General features: G+C 45.2%; 1 protein-coding gene across 1 annotated transcript; it reads right to left on the reverse strand.

Annotated features, from left to right (window-relative positions):
* Positions 1-6,399: 6,399 nt before the first annotated feature.
* On the reverse strand, positions 6,400-11,139 carry ZFP36L2 (ZFP36 ring finger protein like 2). The gene is made up of 2 exons (XM_060247496.1): positions 10,791-11,139; positions 6,400-9,935 (listed from the first exon to the last, which is right to left on the reverse strand). Exons 1-2 carry the CDS (start codon positions 10,839-10,841, stop codon positions 8,457-8,459), a joined length of 1,530 nt encoding a protein of 509 aa, XP_060103479.1. The 5' UTR covers positions 10,842-11,139; the 3' UTR covers positions 6,400-8,456.
* Positions 11,140-16,076: the final 4,937 nt, after the last annotated feature.

Here is a 16,076-nt window from a genome sequence, read left to right on the forward strand (position 1 = left end):
CAGCATAGTGGATTTGGAGAAGGAAGTTGTATACAGTGAAATGGATGTTTTCCTCTGATCCCCCTCCCCTCTGGCAAAAGTAAGAATACAAGTTTTGCAACATGGTTTGACAACTTGAACACATAGATGCCTTTGACTGAGCCAGATCATTGGTCTGTCTTGTCCACTGTGATTGGCATCAGCTTTTCAGGGTCTCAGCTGCAGGTCTTTCATATCACTTACTATCTGATTCTGCCAGGGATTAAACCTGCATGGAAAGCAGACACTTATGCAGTCTATCCCAATTGCACGAGATCTGTGTTCTTCTTGGTTTGGTATATTGCCTGCTTCCCCTGCTACGTAGTGTTACCACTCTCAAGGTGAGGCCTGGAGTTCTCCTGGAATTACAACTGGTCTCTATACTACAAATGAGTTCCCCTGGTAGAAATGGCAGTTTTTGAAGGCAGACTCCATAGCATCAAAGCCTACTGAACTCCTTCCCCTTCCCAAACTCCACCCTCCCTGGGTACCACCAAATCGCCAGTAATTTCTCAAGCTGGAGTAGGCAACCATATCTGTAAACAAAATAGCTACTTATGACATGCCACACCCTTTTATGGATGCCGGGGTTGCTCCTTGGATGGGAATGCCCCCACAACTGCATATACTATCATCCCGCCTTTTGAATCCACCCCTTCCAAGTTTTTCAACTCTGCTTTGACATCTTTCCTGAAGATCACAGCCAAAGTGGGTTTGAATGGGCTATTATTGTATCTCTCTCTACCCACCCTGGACGTCACTTCCTCCCCATTTCCCCTCAGACCTGCTATTTCCTATCACCACCACTAGCACCATGGGAAAAGTGGGGAGGAAAATCTCTGTGCAGAAACTCCACCGTAAATGCCTTTGCACAGGGCAAAGAAAGCAAAATGGAATTGTCCCCCCTCCATGTGGAAGCATCCTAATACAATGCAACCTTGCCACATAGAGGTTTCAGTATGAGCTAAAAGAACTAGTCACTACGAATTTGTTTAAAACTTTTTATGGCTATCTAAATTTAGCAGCTCTCACCACACCTTGCAATGACAGATTCTGTAAATTAGGACCAAGTTATAAATTTATTCAAAGCCAACATTTTTCAAGGACATGTCTTGTAAAGTAACTTGCCCACATATTATAATTTAGAGGCAGGGCGGTGTGTTCCAGTTCTATACCAAGAAAAGTTGAATTGTGTGACTTGTATAGATTCACTGTTCCCTTGTTTTGCTATAGTTCTAACTGATACATTGTGAAATGTTACTTTTGTGTGGAAATATCAAACCAAGCAGAATACAGATCTCCTGCTAGAACCAGACAGTTCGAGATCATAAATCTGACTTTGTGCAGTCTACATACATGCTAGAAGTTGCACAACTGATGGCTGAAAGAAAACCACTTAAAACCATTCAGCTCCAAAAAGACAGCATAATATTGCAAGTGTTAAATATTTCCCATGTGCACAAGGCAGCTGTTGTTGTTTATTTGCTGTCTTGTACATGCACTTTGGTTGTGCAAGCAAAAAAGAATTAGCGTGTATTTAGAAAATCTTGTGACATAATCACAACAGAGGTGCAGAGTCTCTCTCTCTCTCTCTCTCTCGGTTTAAGCATGTAATGAAAAGATTCCTTGGTAAAGGTACACTGGTATCCATTATACAAACAAACACAGCAAGGACAGCACAAAATAATTTTAGCACAAATATAAGACAATAATTTTGTAGTAACCTCAAAATGTGACTTCTGTGATATTTCTGAAAACTGCCAGAAGGCTGCAGCTAATGGGATGGCAGATCTGTCCCAAAAGATACATTATTTCCTGGGGTTGGGGGGGCAGGGCCTGCAGGCCATGAAGCCCTGTGCTGAAATCTTTCCTGTTATGCATAAGGCAAAATGCTTGGCAGAATTTTGGCCTTCTACCCAGAACAGTATTTTAGCCACAGCCCTCCAATCTGTAATACTGATCTATCAAACAGGGCACAGTTACAGAGCTAACGTATAGGTGGTACTCTCAACACTCTAAAGGGCAATATTAATAGAAATTACAATTATTATTACTAAGGTGTGGTCTTCATGCATACAGAAAGCCACTTTGAACAGATAAGGGTAAGAGAGAAATGTTAGTAACATTTTTTGTGTTTCAATATGGTTTAAGAGGAAAGTGCTGTCATTCAGGCCCAAATCTTTAGGATGAAGCAGGTAGAATTCCAAATAATTAAATGTTTCAAAATCCAGAGTTTAATCTGCACTTTAGTCATTTAAATTAAACTGATTTTGGACTGAAGACCAGTAGTTCCTCTTGGAAACTGAGGACATCCAATTACATTATAGGGGTGGCCAACGGTAGCTCTCCAGATGTTTTTTGCCTACAACTCCCATTAGCCCCAGTCAGCATGGCCAATGGCTGGGGCTGATGGGAGTTGTAGGCAAAAAACATCTGGAGAGCTATCGTTGGCCACTTCTGGACTAGATAATTTATGCTGTGAAGTTTTCACTGAGGAGCTTAGAGGCAAGCAAAGTATTCAGAGAGTGCCTTTTGGACCAGTTTTGCAACTCACAAATAGTTCAGCAAGATCTAACACAGCTGCTGCATTCCAGGTTTTCAGCACTTGAGATAGGACAGAGTAATACAACTTCAGCACAAAGTTTGGCCAGGGTGTAAGATTAGCCAAACACAAAGCAAAAGGCTTTGTGACGTGAAGTTTGACTTTGGATACAAATGGACATTTTAAGTTCAAAAGGAGTAAAGCCAACACTTATGATTACAATTCTGTTTCCTTTCCATGTTTGTTTTAAAAACGAAAATGTCTAGCATGCTTTTCCCAGTCCCTCACAAAGCACTGTGGGATAGCCACTACCTCGCTTTGTAGACTGGGGCAAAGCACAGATGAACAACAGTAATTTTAATTCCCACTGAAGGGGCACTGAAAACCTCAGACAAGTATGTCACTGCTCTAATTCATGTGGGAACAAAAGCTGCTGTTTGAAAAAGTAGCTACAAACACCCTTCGTTACTCCTGGCTTCACCAACCTGATAACTCCTGATCCAATCCTGGGCCAAAGAGGCTTAACTCTTTCTTGTCTCCCTGCAACCACCTATCCTTATGCTCAACACTGTATCATACAATTTGGCCATAACAGGTGGCAGCTTCACCAGCATTAGCCTTTTCCCATGAATCCTTGCAAATGAGCCTCACTGGGACATGTTCCACTAGCGAAACTGAGATTTTTTTTCCAGACTGTTTGTTTGCTGAAGAACTTTTGCTAGAGTCTGATTGTTGTTAAGGATTCTGATAAGTGTTCTCAGAATCCCACAATGCAGTGCTGATCAAGGCTCCCCCCCCTTCCTGAACTCTGTGTGCACCCCAGAATGTATTCACCACAAAGAGGCCACAATTGACATCCTTTAAGAAACTTTTGTCCACTGTTCCCAATTTTCTGTGCCCCCAAACCTACTTTCCCTAGGTGAAAGTTCAAAAACCACTGCTTCATATGCAAAATTTTACATTCTGCCACTAAGCTTTGTGGCCTTTTTCCATGATGTTCCTGAGCAGCAGAGCACTCAGTTCCAGCTGGCAATAGCAAATTCTGTTGCTCTAGCAAACTGCTGTCCCATGAAACCACATTGTGCAGCAATAAACCTGCCTCTGGCTATTCCTTCCTATAGGCTTGAGGGAGTCTTCTTGTTATCCTGAGAGCAGGTCTGTAATTGCTATAGCATACCCAGTCAACTGACTGTTCTGCTTGTATATTGTACTTTTCCTTCTGCTTTGCTGCTGCTTACTTAAGGCAGGGCCTGGTTTCCTGAATCATCTTGACGAAGCATTTATATTGGACGTAAACTAAGATTGAGAAAAAGGAGTGGCAAAAGCTTGCTTGTTACTGACTGGAAAACTGCCCATCATTATGATAGAATATTTATGGACAGAGGCCTGCATATCACAAGTCAGTACACTGCAACTACCCTGCATCTGTGCTCTCATGTGTAATGTTTCTGCAGGGAGAGGACTGTACCCCACAGATGACTGTTAAGGGGAGACTGGGCCTGGGGAACATTTAAGCATTTATTTTGTGGCTCCAGTCCCCCTCAGGCCTAACTTCCATCACATACAACTAAGCGCTTGTGGATGTGTCATGCTGCTGAAATCCTGAAGGAATATTGTCATGAAGTGAATAAAAATATTCCTTGAGCACATGGCTTAGTAACTGCCATTTGATATTCTTTATAAAATGTACCTTAGAAGAGTGCTTTTTTCATACGTTCAGAAAAGGTTTTAAAGACTGTCCTGTTGAAACTTCATGCCACACAACATACCACAAAAAAGGAAAAAATATCCAAAGTTCTCGCAAGATGCTACTACTATTCTGATAGATTTGACTCACTGCATTGCAAGGCAACAGGAAATGTCTATCATGCTTGGCCTGTTGTAGCACTTCTGAGATTTAAAAGATTTTTTCAAATGCTCTGCAATAGAACAATTGTTTTAACTATTGGTGCTAAAATGTTAGCAGCACAGGCCATGATCTGACCACCAAACAGTAAGGTCTTCATTAAAAGACTAAATACCCAACCAAATGTTTAATATGAAATAGCTGTTAAGATTCCTGTCTCAATCAGGAAACACTGTCCTGCACTATGACTCACAACCAACACCTATCAATGAATAAAACGCTGGGAATGAACATTAAAAGGAGCATAAAGCTACCTAGGGTAAGAAATGTAGTTTTGTCCTTATCTACATTTTAAGGAAAAAGAAATTTAAGAATTTTTAAGCTGGGGTATAGCTCAGAACTATTACAGAGGTCAAACCTAATAGATCTAGACTGCACGACTTGTGACCAGCCTGTCTAAATGCAATTTCCTAGCCTTTTATGTAGCTTATACTGGAAGTCTGATCTTTGCTTTTTGCTGCCAGACTGCAGCAATAGATGTCAAGGCCACAGGAGGATTGGTATCTGCATTCAAATTTGCTAGATTGCACATGCCTGCAATAGCAGCACGTACAGGTATTAGCACGGTTGAAATCCAGGACTCATCCACTATCCAGTTCTAATCTGTAGAAACTACAAGCCACTGAACTTCCTTGAATTAGAACTGTACCCTCACTCTTCGGTGGCATTTCTACAAACCAGCTGTAACCATAGCAGATTAATGCTAATTTCAGTACAAGTCAGTCTAAGCTTTGTTAAACTACCAAGCATTTGGTATCAGCTCTGCAGTTAACCCTGGTGCAGAATAAAGTCACAATAACCTGAAATATAAGAATTAAAAATGTGCTTGATTATGTAAGAAAAGCATTTCTAGAACTCTAGAGAACTGTTTGCAAGATTTCATCCACAATACCCACCTGTAAAATGATAGAAGTGTAACAAAAAGGAGTTCAACACAGTAAACAAGTACCACTTGAGCTTAGCTCTCTGCTGCATCTCAGATAAAGCTCCTATAACTGAATTATTCTCCCTACAAAACCAGAAGTTTCCTGCACTGCTTACCTTGTCTCCACACCTTGCTCATTTTAAGGATTTATTTTTGTATGGAGACTACAATAATGAATCTGTAATCTAAAGTGGTAAAACCCACCATTCCACACAACAGGTTTACCTCATCAGCTGCTTGTAAAGAATAGACCTTAAAAGCTTCTTCAAATGGGATGAGAAAAAAAACTTACATGGGAAAGCACTGCAGTTTAAGAAACAGAATGTATGGAGTCACAGGTAATTAACTTGTGCAGGTTGCATGCCATCACACACGAACACACGTGTTTTTCCAGCTGGAATCACTGTAATTGAAGCTGCCTTAAAATCTAATTCCAAGGACAGCACATGGTCTTCAAGCCTGTTCACAAAAAACCACTGAAGTAACTGAAGTCAGTGAATTGAATGTGAGCTTTCTGAGAGAAGCAGCCATTCTCAGGTCATGGAAGGAGGGGCAGGGGAAAAAACTGGGAAGACTGACAAACACTAGCATTGATAGTGCCATAGCTTTGGTAACCAATGCCATGGCAACTTTTTAAGCCTCCTTAAACTACAGAACTTTTGTATTTCTTGAGTCATTATTTATGATCCAGCTTTACTTTTTTTCCTTCTAGTCAGAATATACAATAAGCCAGCATTAATTTATTTTATATTAGTGCCCTGGGCTTCTGTAGACTAAACCACAGCTAAAACAAAGGTTTCTCACTCCCCCACCATTGATGTGTACAGGACTGCACCTTGCAAGAGTACTTTGGAACATTCTGGAACATTGTTTATTGGTTTTGGCAGCCTCCCAGCTATTTCTGCTGGAATGGAGCAATTCTGCAGTTCAAAACCAGGTTAATCTGTAGCTAGACACCATTCTGATAGGGAAAAGCTAATAAAAGAAGCACCACCTTGCAGACATGGCTTTAATAGCTTGTGATTTTTTCCTCAAAAGTTTTATTGGGAGAACTACAAAACATTTACAGTACAAAGTTTACAGTCTCACACTCCAAATTTGTAGTGAACTGACTCTCCAAAATATATATTACAACTCAAGTTGACTTATCCTCTAGTTACATTCAAAACATACTTCTGTTAAAGTAGTCCAAAGAGTACATAGTGCTGAACCTGTACCTATGTACATACAAAAAAAATTAAGGTACTGCTCATTTATCCACCCTCCAGGGAAGTTTTGGAGAACCCCTGGCTTTCTACACAAGAAAAAAAATACATATTTTGGAATTTAATTATAAAGTTTCAGATCCAAAAGGTGGTCTCTTTACTTATAAAATGAGTGGTACAATTTTTTGTAGTTAAAAACCCAGCCCTACATTCAAATTCTCAAGCATTAAGAAAATACTTATTTGGTTGAGGAAGATTTAAGGCAAGCATGGACCCTTATGAAGGCACTGTGAGACATAATACTGGGACCCCCCCCCCCCTTATTGCTACATACTTTGAGACTATCACAGTGTGATTGGTGAAAGTTAGGCAACTTGAATACTTTTTGGTTAATTTTAAAAGTTTGAATTAGGTTTGCCACTTTAAATTTTGATTGCAAAATAGGGTTTCTTTAATAGCTTGGACGGGTTACAACCATTGTACATTCTAAAACCCACTGTTTTTTTCAAACTACTTCCACAGCATTGAGTCAGATTTCTATAAAAAAGCCAATGCAAATCTTTCAAATTTACGTAAACAAGGAAAGAAATTAATGAAATAAATATTACATACAATCTCTTAAATTAAGAATTTTACTCATTTACAATAAAATAACCAAGTGAAGTTACAAAAAGGCATATATTACTGTGAAAAGAACACACTCCACATTTTGCCGATTAATAATGGCAATCATAATTTAAACATAATAAAAGAATATATATCTATTGCTTTTCATCATACCCGATAAATACAGTATGAACAAATTACCAATGTATACTTTTCACAAGATAATAAATAAGTTAAATAGTTTCATATTTGAGTTGTGCAGTGACTTGCGCAATCAACTCAGACAGCTAAAAAAATTAAAAAATCAGCAGTTATTCGCCAACAATTACAAACTAAACTCAGTTGAATGCTTCCAAATAAAGCAACAAAAATTGTTCTAAGCCAAACATCCACTAAGTGGTGGCAATGGAACCAATATTAAACTTTGGAATGGAAGTTTTAGCATGTTAAAATATATATAGGTATATAAAAAACTAGAGTGTTGTTATCAAGGCATATTCTTGGCAGGATGTTGGATTTTTCTTTCAAAAGCTTATACATTTAGTATATTTACTTTAAATTTGATTGAAAGGCAACCCCTCCCTCCTTAAATTACTTTTGTTACATATAGATCTGGAGGAACCTGGAATGAAGAGTTCATGGGCCTCCAGACTGATTGTTAATTCAGGGGGGAGTAGGATTGGGTACATTTGCTAATGCTCCTTTTACTATCCTTTGTCTCCTGCCCTCCCCAAATACACACTTGAAGATGGAATGGCTGCTGGTGCCGTATTAAACTAGTTTCCAGAGGGGGAGGGAAAAACATAAAAGAAAAAATCCTCTCCTTCCAAAGTCTTTTTAAGATACAAAAATAGGATTGTTCTGTGATGACATCATTTTCCTTTCACAATTTTAGCTCTTTTGTTGATCTGTTGATAAAAAGAAAAAAAGTTTTTGCTTCTTCGTCTCTTTCTGAATTTGCTCAGCAAAGGATTTTTTTTTCCTTTAAAAATGCGTTGAAAAGGAAAAAAAGGTTGCAACAAAAAGGTAGGTATGTGCGAGCTTGGCTAGTTTCTGGCAGCTGTTGCAATCTCTGCTCCTGTTGGAAAGGCAAGGCAAAGAAGGGGAGGAGATAGCTGCCCCACTGAAAAATGACCCCCAAGAGATCTTTAAAACAAAATTTAAAATACACTTGGTTGGGGTCCTCAAAGACTTGACAATTCAGGGAAGATTCCCTCGCCCCTCCCACCCCCACTTTCTTTTCCAGTCGCCTCCTTAGTCGTCGGAGATGGAAAGGCGGCTGAAAATGGGCAGGCGCCTGCCCGAGTCCAGGCTGGGAGACTCCGACCCGCTGAGGCTTCCGGAGCTGAGGGAGCCGCTCAGGTAACTCTCCCGGTCGGAAAGTGAATCCGGAGGGCTCGGAGGGGCGTCAAAGACGGGCGACTCGGAGAGACGCCGCAGAGGCTGGAAGCTGAAGGGAGGCGAAGCGGGAGGGCCGGGCGGCGGGCAGCAATTCCCTCCTCCTCCTCCTTGCTGGTGGCAGCGGTAGAAGGCAGCCGCGTTGGGGAAGCAGCCCTGCTGAGGCGGCGGGGCGTGGATGGTGAGAGGAGCGATGAGGCTGCCCAGCTCTTGCCCGGCGGAGAAGGCGAAAGCGTTGTTGGCACAGGACGGCGAGGTCACCAGCTCCTCGCTGTAGGAGCCTCCGGAGGCGGGGGGCGGCGGCGTGCGGGACCCGCCAGGGCTCTCCAGGAGCAGCGCCGCCGCCGCCTCCAGCCCTCCCTGGGCAGCGGCCACCGCCGCCACAGCCCCGCCGTGGTGGTGGTGATGGTGGTGGGCGGAAAAGCCGGAGAAGCTGAGGCTGTGGTGCAGCTTGGGCCTGTCTCCTCCTCCCCCTCCTCGGCCGTGAGGAATGCCGAAGCCGCCGCCTCCCCCCAGCGGGTGGTCCCGGGCGGCGGGAGCGAAGGCGCGGAGGTCGCCAGTGCTGCCGGCGTGAGGGGGGTGAAGGTGGGGGTGGTGGTGGTGGTTGTGAGAAGGCTGCGGCGGCGGCGGCTGTGGGCTGGGCTGGTGAGGCGGCGGCGGCGGCTGAGGAGGTGGCGGGTTGGCGCTGCCGTTGGCGGGCGCTGGGCGGCGCTCGTCGGCGTTGTGGATGAAGTGGCAGCGAGGCCCGTAAGGGCAGAAGCCGATGGTGTGGAAGGTGCGGCACAGCTCCGTCTTGTACTTGGGGTGGCGCGTCAGGCTGCGCAGCTCGTGGTAGCCGTGGGCGAACTGGCACTTCTCGCCGTACTTGCAGGCGCCGCTCTCCTCGAAAGGCCGGCACAGCTCCGTCTTGTAGCGCGTGGAATTGATGGGGACTCCGCCGCCGTTCCCGCCGCCGCCGCCGCCGCCCTTGCCCGTGGTGGTTGCCGTCGCCACCACCACCACTTGCTGCTGCTGGAGTTGCTGCATGAGGTGTTGGCTTCGCTCGCCATTCTCGCTGAAGGAGCGGTCTCGGAACTTGTTCTCCTTGTTGAGCAAGGCGGTGGGGCTGCTGCTGCCCCCTCCTCCGGTGCCCGGCTCCTTGAGGTTGCCGAAAGAGGGCGAGGGCGACGAGCCACCGGGAAACTTGGCGTTGCCGTTAGCCAGAGCCTGCAGGTTGCTGGTCGAATGCCTCCGCAGAAAACCCGGCCCGAAGTTGGAGTTAGGAGAACTGCCCACTGGGCTCCCCACTGCCTTCTTGTCCAGCATGCTGCTCAGGTTACTCAGGGATTTCTCTGTCTGGGAGCCAGAAGGGTAGAAGGAGCAAGGAGAGAAGAAAAGAGAAAAGGGGGGAAAAACAGGGTGCACCGTGACTGCCAGGAGCCTGAGAAGGAAGCGAGGCCGCAAACCTCCAGCACTCCCTTAGACTGCGTGAACCAAAAAGGCCTTTCCTCAACACAACCGCCAAAGAGCAGCCCACGCTAGCTAGCTCTGTATTTGCTGATCCCTGTGCCTAGTTGACAAGACTTCCCTCCCCTTCCCAAGCAGTTAGCTGCAACTTAAACTTTTCGAGGGGTGGTCCGAAAGCCCTCCCACTCCAATCAGTAGGGGCTACGCTTTAAAAAGTTCCGATTCAACTCAGCTGGAGCTTGCAGCAGCTTAAGCCTGGGCATATCTGCCATTGCGGCTCCTTCTGAAACACACCCACCATACAGGCACATTGTAATATTTTTTTTTTTTTTAAAGTTTGTGCTATCACCGAACTAGGCGCCACTTCAATACACACACCCTGGCTCGGTGCAAAGCGCCCTGTCCCTCCATGACAAAGCAAACACCTACAAAATGCATTTCCACATGGAAACCGCTTACCTTCCGCAAACGACAGAAAGCAAAGTCCCTACGAAAAAATTATCTAAAGTTGAGATCTCTGAATATCAACCTGTTGATGAACAAAGTAGGTCGAGCTGCTCCGTCTTGTATATACTCACTCGGAATGAAGTCCTACCGAGTGTAAGTAGGCTTACATCTAAGTAAGTGTACACAAGGCAGGTGTTTTAAAAGCAATTATAGTTACCCTCTGCAACGCCAGTTTCATTGTAGGACTTTCCGAACTATTCTAAAAAACCTAGCTGATAAAACACAACCCCCCCTCACCTTGCACAAGAAGTCGATGTCGTAGAAGGCAGATAAGAGTGTTGCAGACATTTCTAGATCCTGTAATGGTCGGAAATGCAAGAAGGACCGAATGATCCCACTTTCCTCGGGAGCTTTGGATGAGCCACGACTGGATAGGAGAGGGCTGATAACTTGAAATCTGAAATAGTCTAATCAGTTTCCCAGCACAGTTGGGAAGAGCGGATGCACAGCCAAAACGACGGCCGCAACGAACAGGTCAGCTATCTGACTGCTGGAACTCCGCGACTGGAGTACACGCCCCATATATAAACGCACAGACGCCCTCCCTGGCTGCGGGGTGGGACGGAGCACTAACCCGGCTGGGGTCTCCCAGCAACACCACCCAGCACATCCCCTCCCACCGAGTCCTGCCCCGTTTGCTTCTGCGCTCTCTTATTGGACGCCGCCAAATTTCTTTCGGCGGCATCGAACGCAGGAGGCGGGGCAAGATTGAGAAGTACGAGGAGGGAGAGCGAGAGCGAGGGAGAGATCTCGGGAAGCAACGTGGTCTCGAAGAGGAGCTTTAGGGCTCTTAGAGAGGTTCCCTCTTAGTGCTTGCTGTACTAGGCACACGCTGCAAGCTTCTTGTCTCGCATAGAGGGAGCACTGTTTCCCACTTATAAGGGCTGTCAATGTATGCATTCATTTGTGTAGGGTTATTTTGCATTGCAGAATACAACCGTAGAAGTTGTCCTAAAAGTCGACTAAGCAATAAGCTCGTTTAGAAAAGGCTTACTATAGTAGGTTTCCATAAAACTTGTAATCACGCCATGTGTACAGGGAACTCCCATGTGGTTAACCACTTGGGATGTATAAACGCGGGGTTGCTCAAGAACGCAGCGTGGCTTCTGCACCTGCTAAACTACTACAGCACGAAGAATTTGCAAGGTGATGGTTGCAGTACTGGAAACGTTTACCTGGAAGTAAATACTGTTTAGTGGATTTCCAAATAAAATGTAGGTATGATCAGCGTTTCGTGCAAATGGAAGCAGTCGCTGGTTTACAAACGCAGCATTGAATGCAAAATTATTCAGACTTTTTATCAAAACACTGGGTAGTTTTCTTGTTGCATCTTGCAATCGGGGGGGGGGGGGGGGACCTTCACAGGAATAGAGTGGTGCGCAGACTAAGACGGTCTTTTTCCAAATTATTTCCCTTCATGTAAATTATCAGCACACTGCAACCCGCCCGGCTCTGAAATTTGAAGTAAACACGCCGCCATAAGGCTTTCCAGCCCTGTTTCACACCCCTGCTGCGTCGTTTGGAAACCTCGCAACGAAATAAAGGCATCAAAGGGCCTGCGAATGGAACGGGCCGCCCTGGGAACTACTGTTCCTCCCTCCAAGAACCCTTGTGCCACGCTACAGATTTTGGAAACAAAAGCTGGCTAGCGCGCTTCGCTCCTTGTGCAACTGGTGGGACAGCACATGTGTACGTGGGTGTGAGCGCGTTAAGTTTGTAAAGCCGAGAGGACGGCGGAGTCGGGGGAGGGAGAGTCCTCGCCAAGGGAAAGGCCCCCACCCCACTGCTGACTAGTTCCCAGACTTGGCAACCGCTCAAGGTCTTGTGATACGATTGGCCGAGCCAGCGACCCGTCCTTTGACACACACAACACAGGCCCCGAGCGAGTGAGCGACTTCCCCTCCCCCGGCCTGCTCGGCACAGCTGCGCCTCCGAAGGGAGGGGAAGGCTGGGCTGACGCGGCGCAGCTGCAGTGCCACGCTCCGACGCGGCCTTCCGTCGGCTCCGCCTCTCCCGGGTTCGGACGCCCGCCAAGAAGGCGAGGGAGAGAGGGAGTCGCCGAATCACAGCCGCCTTGAGTCTCGGCAGCGCCCAGTCAGGTGAATGCGCTCCAACCGGTGGCTTCAATAATGTGGAGCCTGCGCCCAGTGAGCTACGCAGCCCGAGCCTGCTTACTCGGAAGTAAGCATTCCTTTTGAGTTCTATAGGATTTGCTTCCGAGGAAGCTTGCGAACGGCTGTAGCCTTAAGACGCGAGCTTGCGTTTAAAGTAACACTCGAATCACTGAGACTTATTGCTAAAAGAAATGAACACAAGTCCTACAGCTGATCCCTTCTACTTGGAAGCAAGTTTAGCTGAACTCAGTGGCGCTTACTCGTGCATAAGCATGGATAAGCATTAATAGTTACTCTGCCGAGGAATCTTAAGTGAGATCCATCTTTGGCTGCTGGCTTTGCTTTCTCCTGGGGGGGGGGGGAGCAGGGAAACTAGCCTGATTTTATGCGTGTTTACCTACAGGGCTCTCTCCTGCCGTCAGCTTGCATGGGCTGAGGAAGGCGAGATCCTGTGTTCATTTCTTTGGCCCATGACACCAGCTAAGCGCTAGGACTCCTCAATGTGAGGGGAAAATGGCAAGCGTCCGTGCACTTAAAAAAAATGGCTGCAAGCCTTTTGATCGTCTTTCGAGCCGTTGCTCGTGCACAAGGGCTGCCGAAGCTCACCTAGTCCAGAGGCACAGCCCAGCCCCCCTCAGCAGGAACTCTGCGCCGACTTCAAGGCACTTTCATGGGCGCACTTGCGCCCCAGGATGGCTGCCGTGTCTGTTTGCCTCGCCCGGCCTTCTCTGCGAAGCAAGGAACGAGCCCCTTTGCAAGCCGGAGCTTTCTCTGGCTATTGCTCCCGTCGACAAGCGGGAAAACGCCGCGCCTGCTGCGGGGGTTGGCCAGGGAGAAACCACCGCCCTTTCCGAAGCTTTTGCTTTGCTTTTGACAAAGCGACTGCACAAATATATCCCTCCAGCCCTCAGCGAGAGCGAACGAAAGGTCGCTCTGGGGAGAGGACAAAGGCTCGGAGAGGCCTGGGGGTGCTTCAGAGGTGGGGCAAGTCGTCGTCCTTGCGCCTTGGGGAGGCCAAGCATACCGCCGGCCGGCTTTGCATTCCCAAAGCGGTCACTGGCACAGAGCAATTAAAACTCCGGTTCACCCTGTCAGTTAATCCACTTGGCAGTGCTTTTGAGGCTGTTCTTGCGAACCAGGAGGACGTGACAAAGTTGACGCGCAGAAATAGTTCTCTAGTGATGCGATGCCCCCTGCTGCTCCACTCCCGCAACAGCACATAAGCCCCCTGGACTTTTCAGATTTCAAAGCTTTAAAAACAAAATAGCCCTCCCCCCCATTACGTTCTTTACTGAAGCTGTTGTAAAAACGCTGAAAATGTTTGTCATTTAACATATAGCGTTCAAAAATTACTGCTGCTTGAACATCGACAATATTTGCAGGTGGGCAGTCGCGTTGGTTTGAAGCAGTAGAGCAAAGTTTGCCAGTGCATTGGCACCCTTAAGACTAACCAAGTTTTATTCAGGGTATACGCTTTTATGTGCAAACACGCGTTCTCAGATACAGAATTCAACACGAAATTAAGCTTTAATGTGCAAGCACACTTCTTCAGATACAGTGAAACAATTAAATTCTGTTTCACTGTATCTGAGGAAGTGTGCTTGCACATGAAAGCTTATACCTTGAATAAAACTTTGTTGGTCTTAGCCCCTGGACTCAAACTTTGTTCTATTCCTGCTCTTTTAAATGATTTTGCTCCTAACCTGAAGCATACTACACAAGTGGAGCTTGCAACTTGCTGGTGCCCTTTTTCTTAATTCAGTTTCTGGGGTTGGGGGGAGGGGAAGATAATTCTCCACAAGCCAAAACAAAGCTGTGGATTCCAACTACTGACTGCACGTAAGGGGGGGGGGGGCGGTGGTAATAGCATGTTAAGGCAAAGATCAATCCGTAGGCAATAGACAGACATCCCACCCTTAAGATAACTGACTCTGATTAAGCAGATTTACAGGCAGCTTTGCTATAATAGACTTTTGTTCCGCAGCTGCTGCTTAAGGTTTAAAGGTTTGTGATTGAGAAGTTATACAGTAACTGGTAGTGTGAGGAAATGCATACAAGATACAATTATTTGCTGTCCATAAACGAAGAAATATTACAGAGTTTAAAACTAGAAAATTGTGATAGGCTAATTCTTAAAGGTTTTTTTGTTTACTAATTAACCAGCTTTCTTGAAGTTTCTAATGCCTCAAACAACAAACCTGTTTCAGGTCTGTTATGGCAAGTACAGTCAAGGTTTGATAGTTCCAGGAAAATCTAAGGATATATAACTGGGCAGCATGCTTAAAAGTATTAAAAAAGTTGCATAACATTAGAAAACAAATGTGGCATTTGAAGTCAAATTCACCTGAATCAAAAATAAGTTTAAGTTAATATATTTAAGATAATTTTAAGGAAGGTGACAACACCTGAACTTTTCTTCATACTAGAAGCAGCAGTGGTAGTTGTGATGGGATGCATTGAGACCAGATTGCAGATCTTTTATAGATATATAAACAAGAACTGTAGGAAATATTTTATCATAATCAGCTGGAAAAGAGGGCTATTTCTAGTGAGTATTTTGCATTCCTTTCAGCAAGGGGTTTATGTATGTTTGTACAATGCACCAGGAACACCGGAGGAAAGGAGAGAAACTGTCAATTGCGTTGGCATCTCATTCAGAGTAAGGGCAATGAGAAGACTTTGTCCTCCATGTCATCATCACATGTGATTTAGTAACATCTTTGAGGGTAAATAAAGCACACGGGTATGAGCAGGGATGCTCTCTATCTGCCTCCCAGTGAAATACTAAGGGCCAAACTAGATGTTACAGTGGTCATGGGTTTGATCAGCTGCCATCAGGTCTGTGATGGGCAGTTGATCTTGTTCCCCCTTGCACTTCTCAAGTATTGAAACAACATTGGTGGGTACTTGAAAAACTGCATGGGGGCAAGATCACCTGGTGCTGTGGGCCCATTCAGGATCAGGACCTTGCATGGTTTTTTAAATGGTCAAATTCTTACCTAATTGTCTCAATGACATCATTGTGCTGTGATCCTAGATTGGCTAGATCACATAGCCACCAAGAAAACAGGTCAAATAGGTGGAAATGGTACCAATGAAGAGGCTTCAAAAACAGGAAAAGTGAGGAATGGAGTTTCAAGGGACACTTCAGCCCCCTCCAGTATTAAGATTCCATGCTTTCAGTGCATTAGTAATTGAAACTAAAATTTGGTTAACTTGGTATAATTTTTAGCTTCATTTATGTTGCAAAGATTGCTTTTTGAAAGAAAATTTAGTGCACCTCACATTTTTGTGAAAGTATTTGGGATTAAATAGAATTTTTAACAACAACAATATTACTGATGCAGCAGAACTCTGGTTGTTTACTCATGAAATATTCTGTAGCATGAGAGACTACTGCCTCTTGAAT

The sequence above is a fragment of the Heteronotia binoei genome, chromosome 1 (genome assembly GCF_032191835.1).
Source record: "Heteronotia binoei isolate CCM8104 ecotype False Entrance Well chromosome 1, APGP_CSIRO_Hbin_v1, whole genome shotgun sequence".
NCBI classification, from domain to species: Eukaryota; Metazoa; Chordata; class Lepidosauria; order Squamata; family Gekkonidae; genus Heteronotia; species Heteronotia binoei.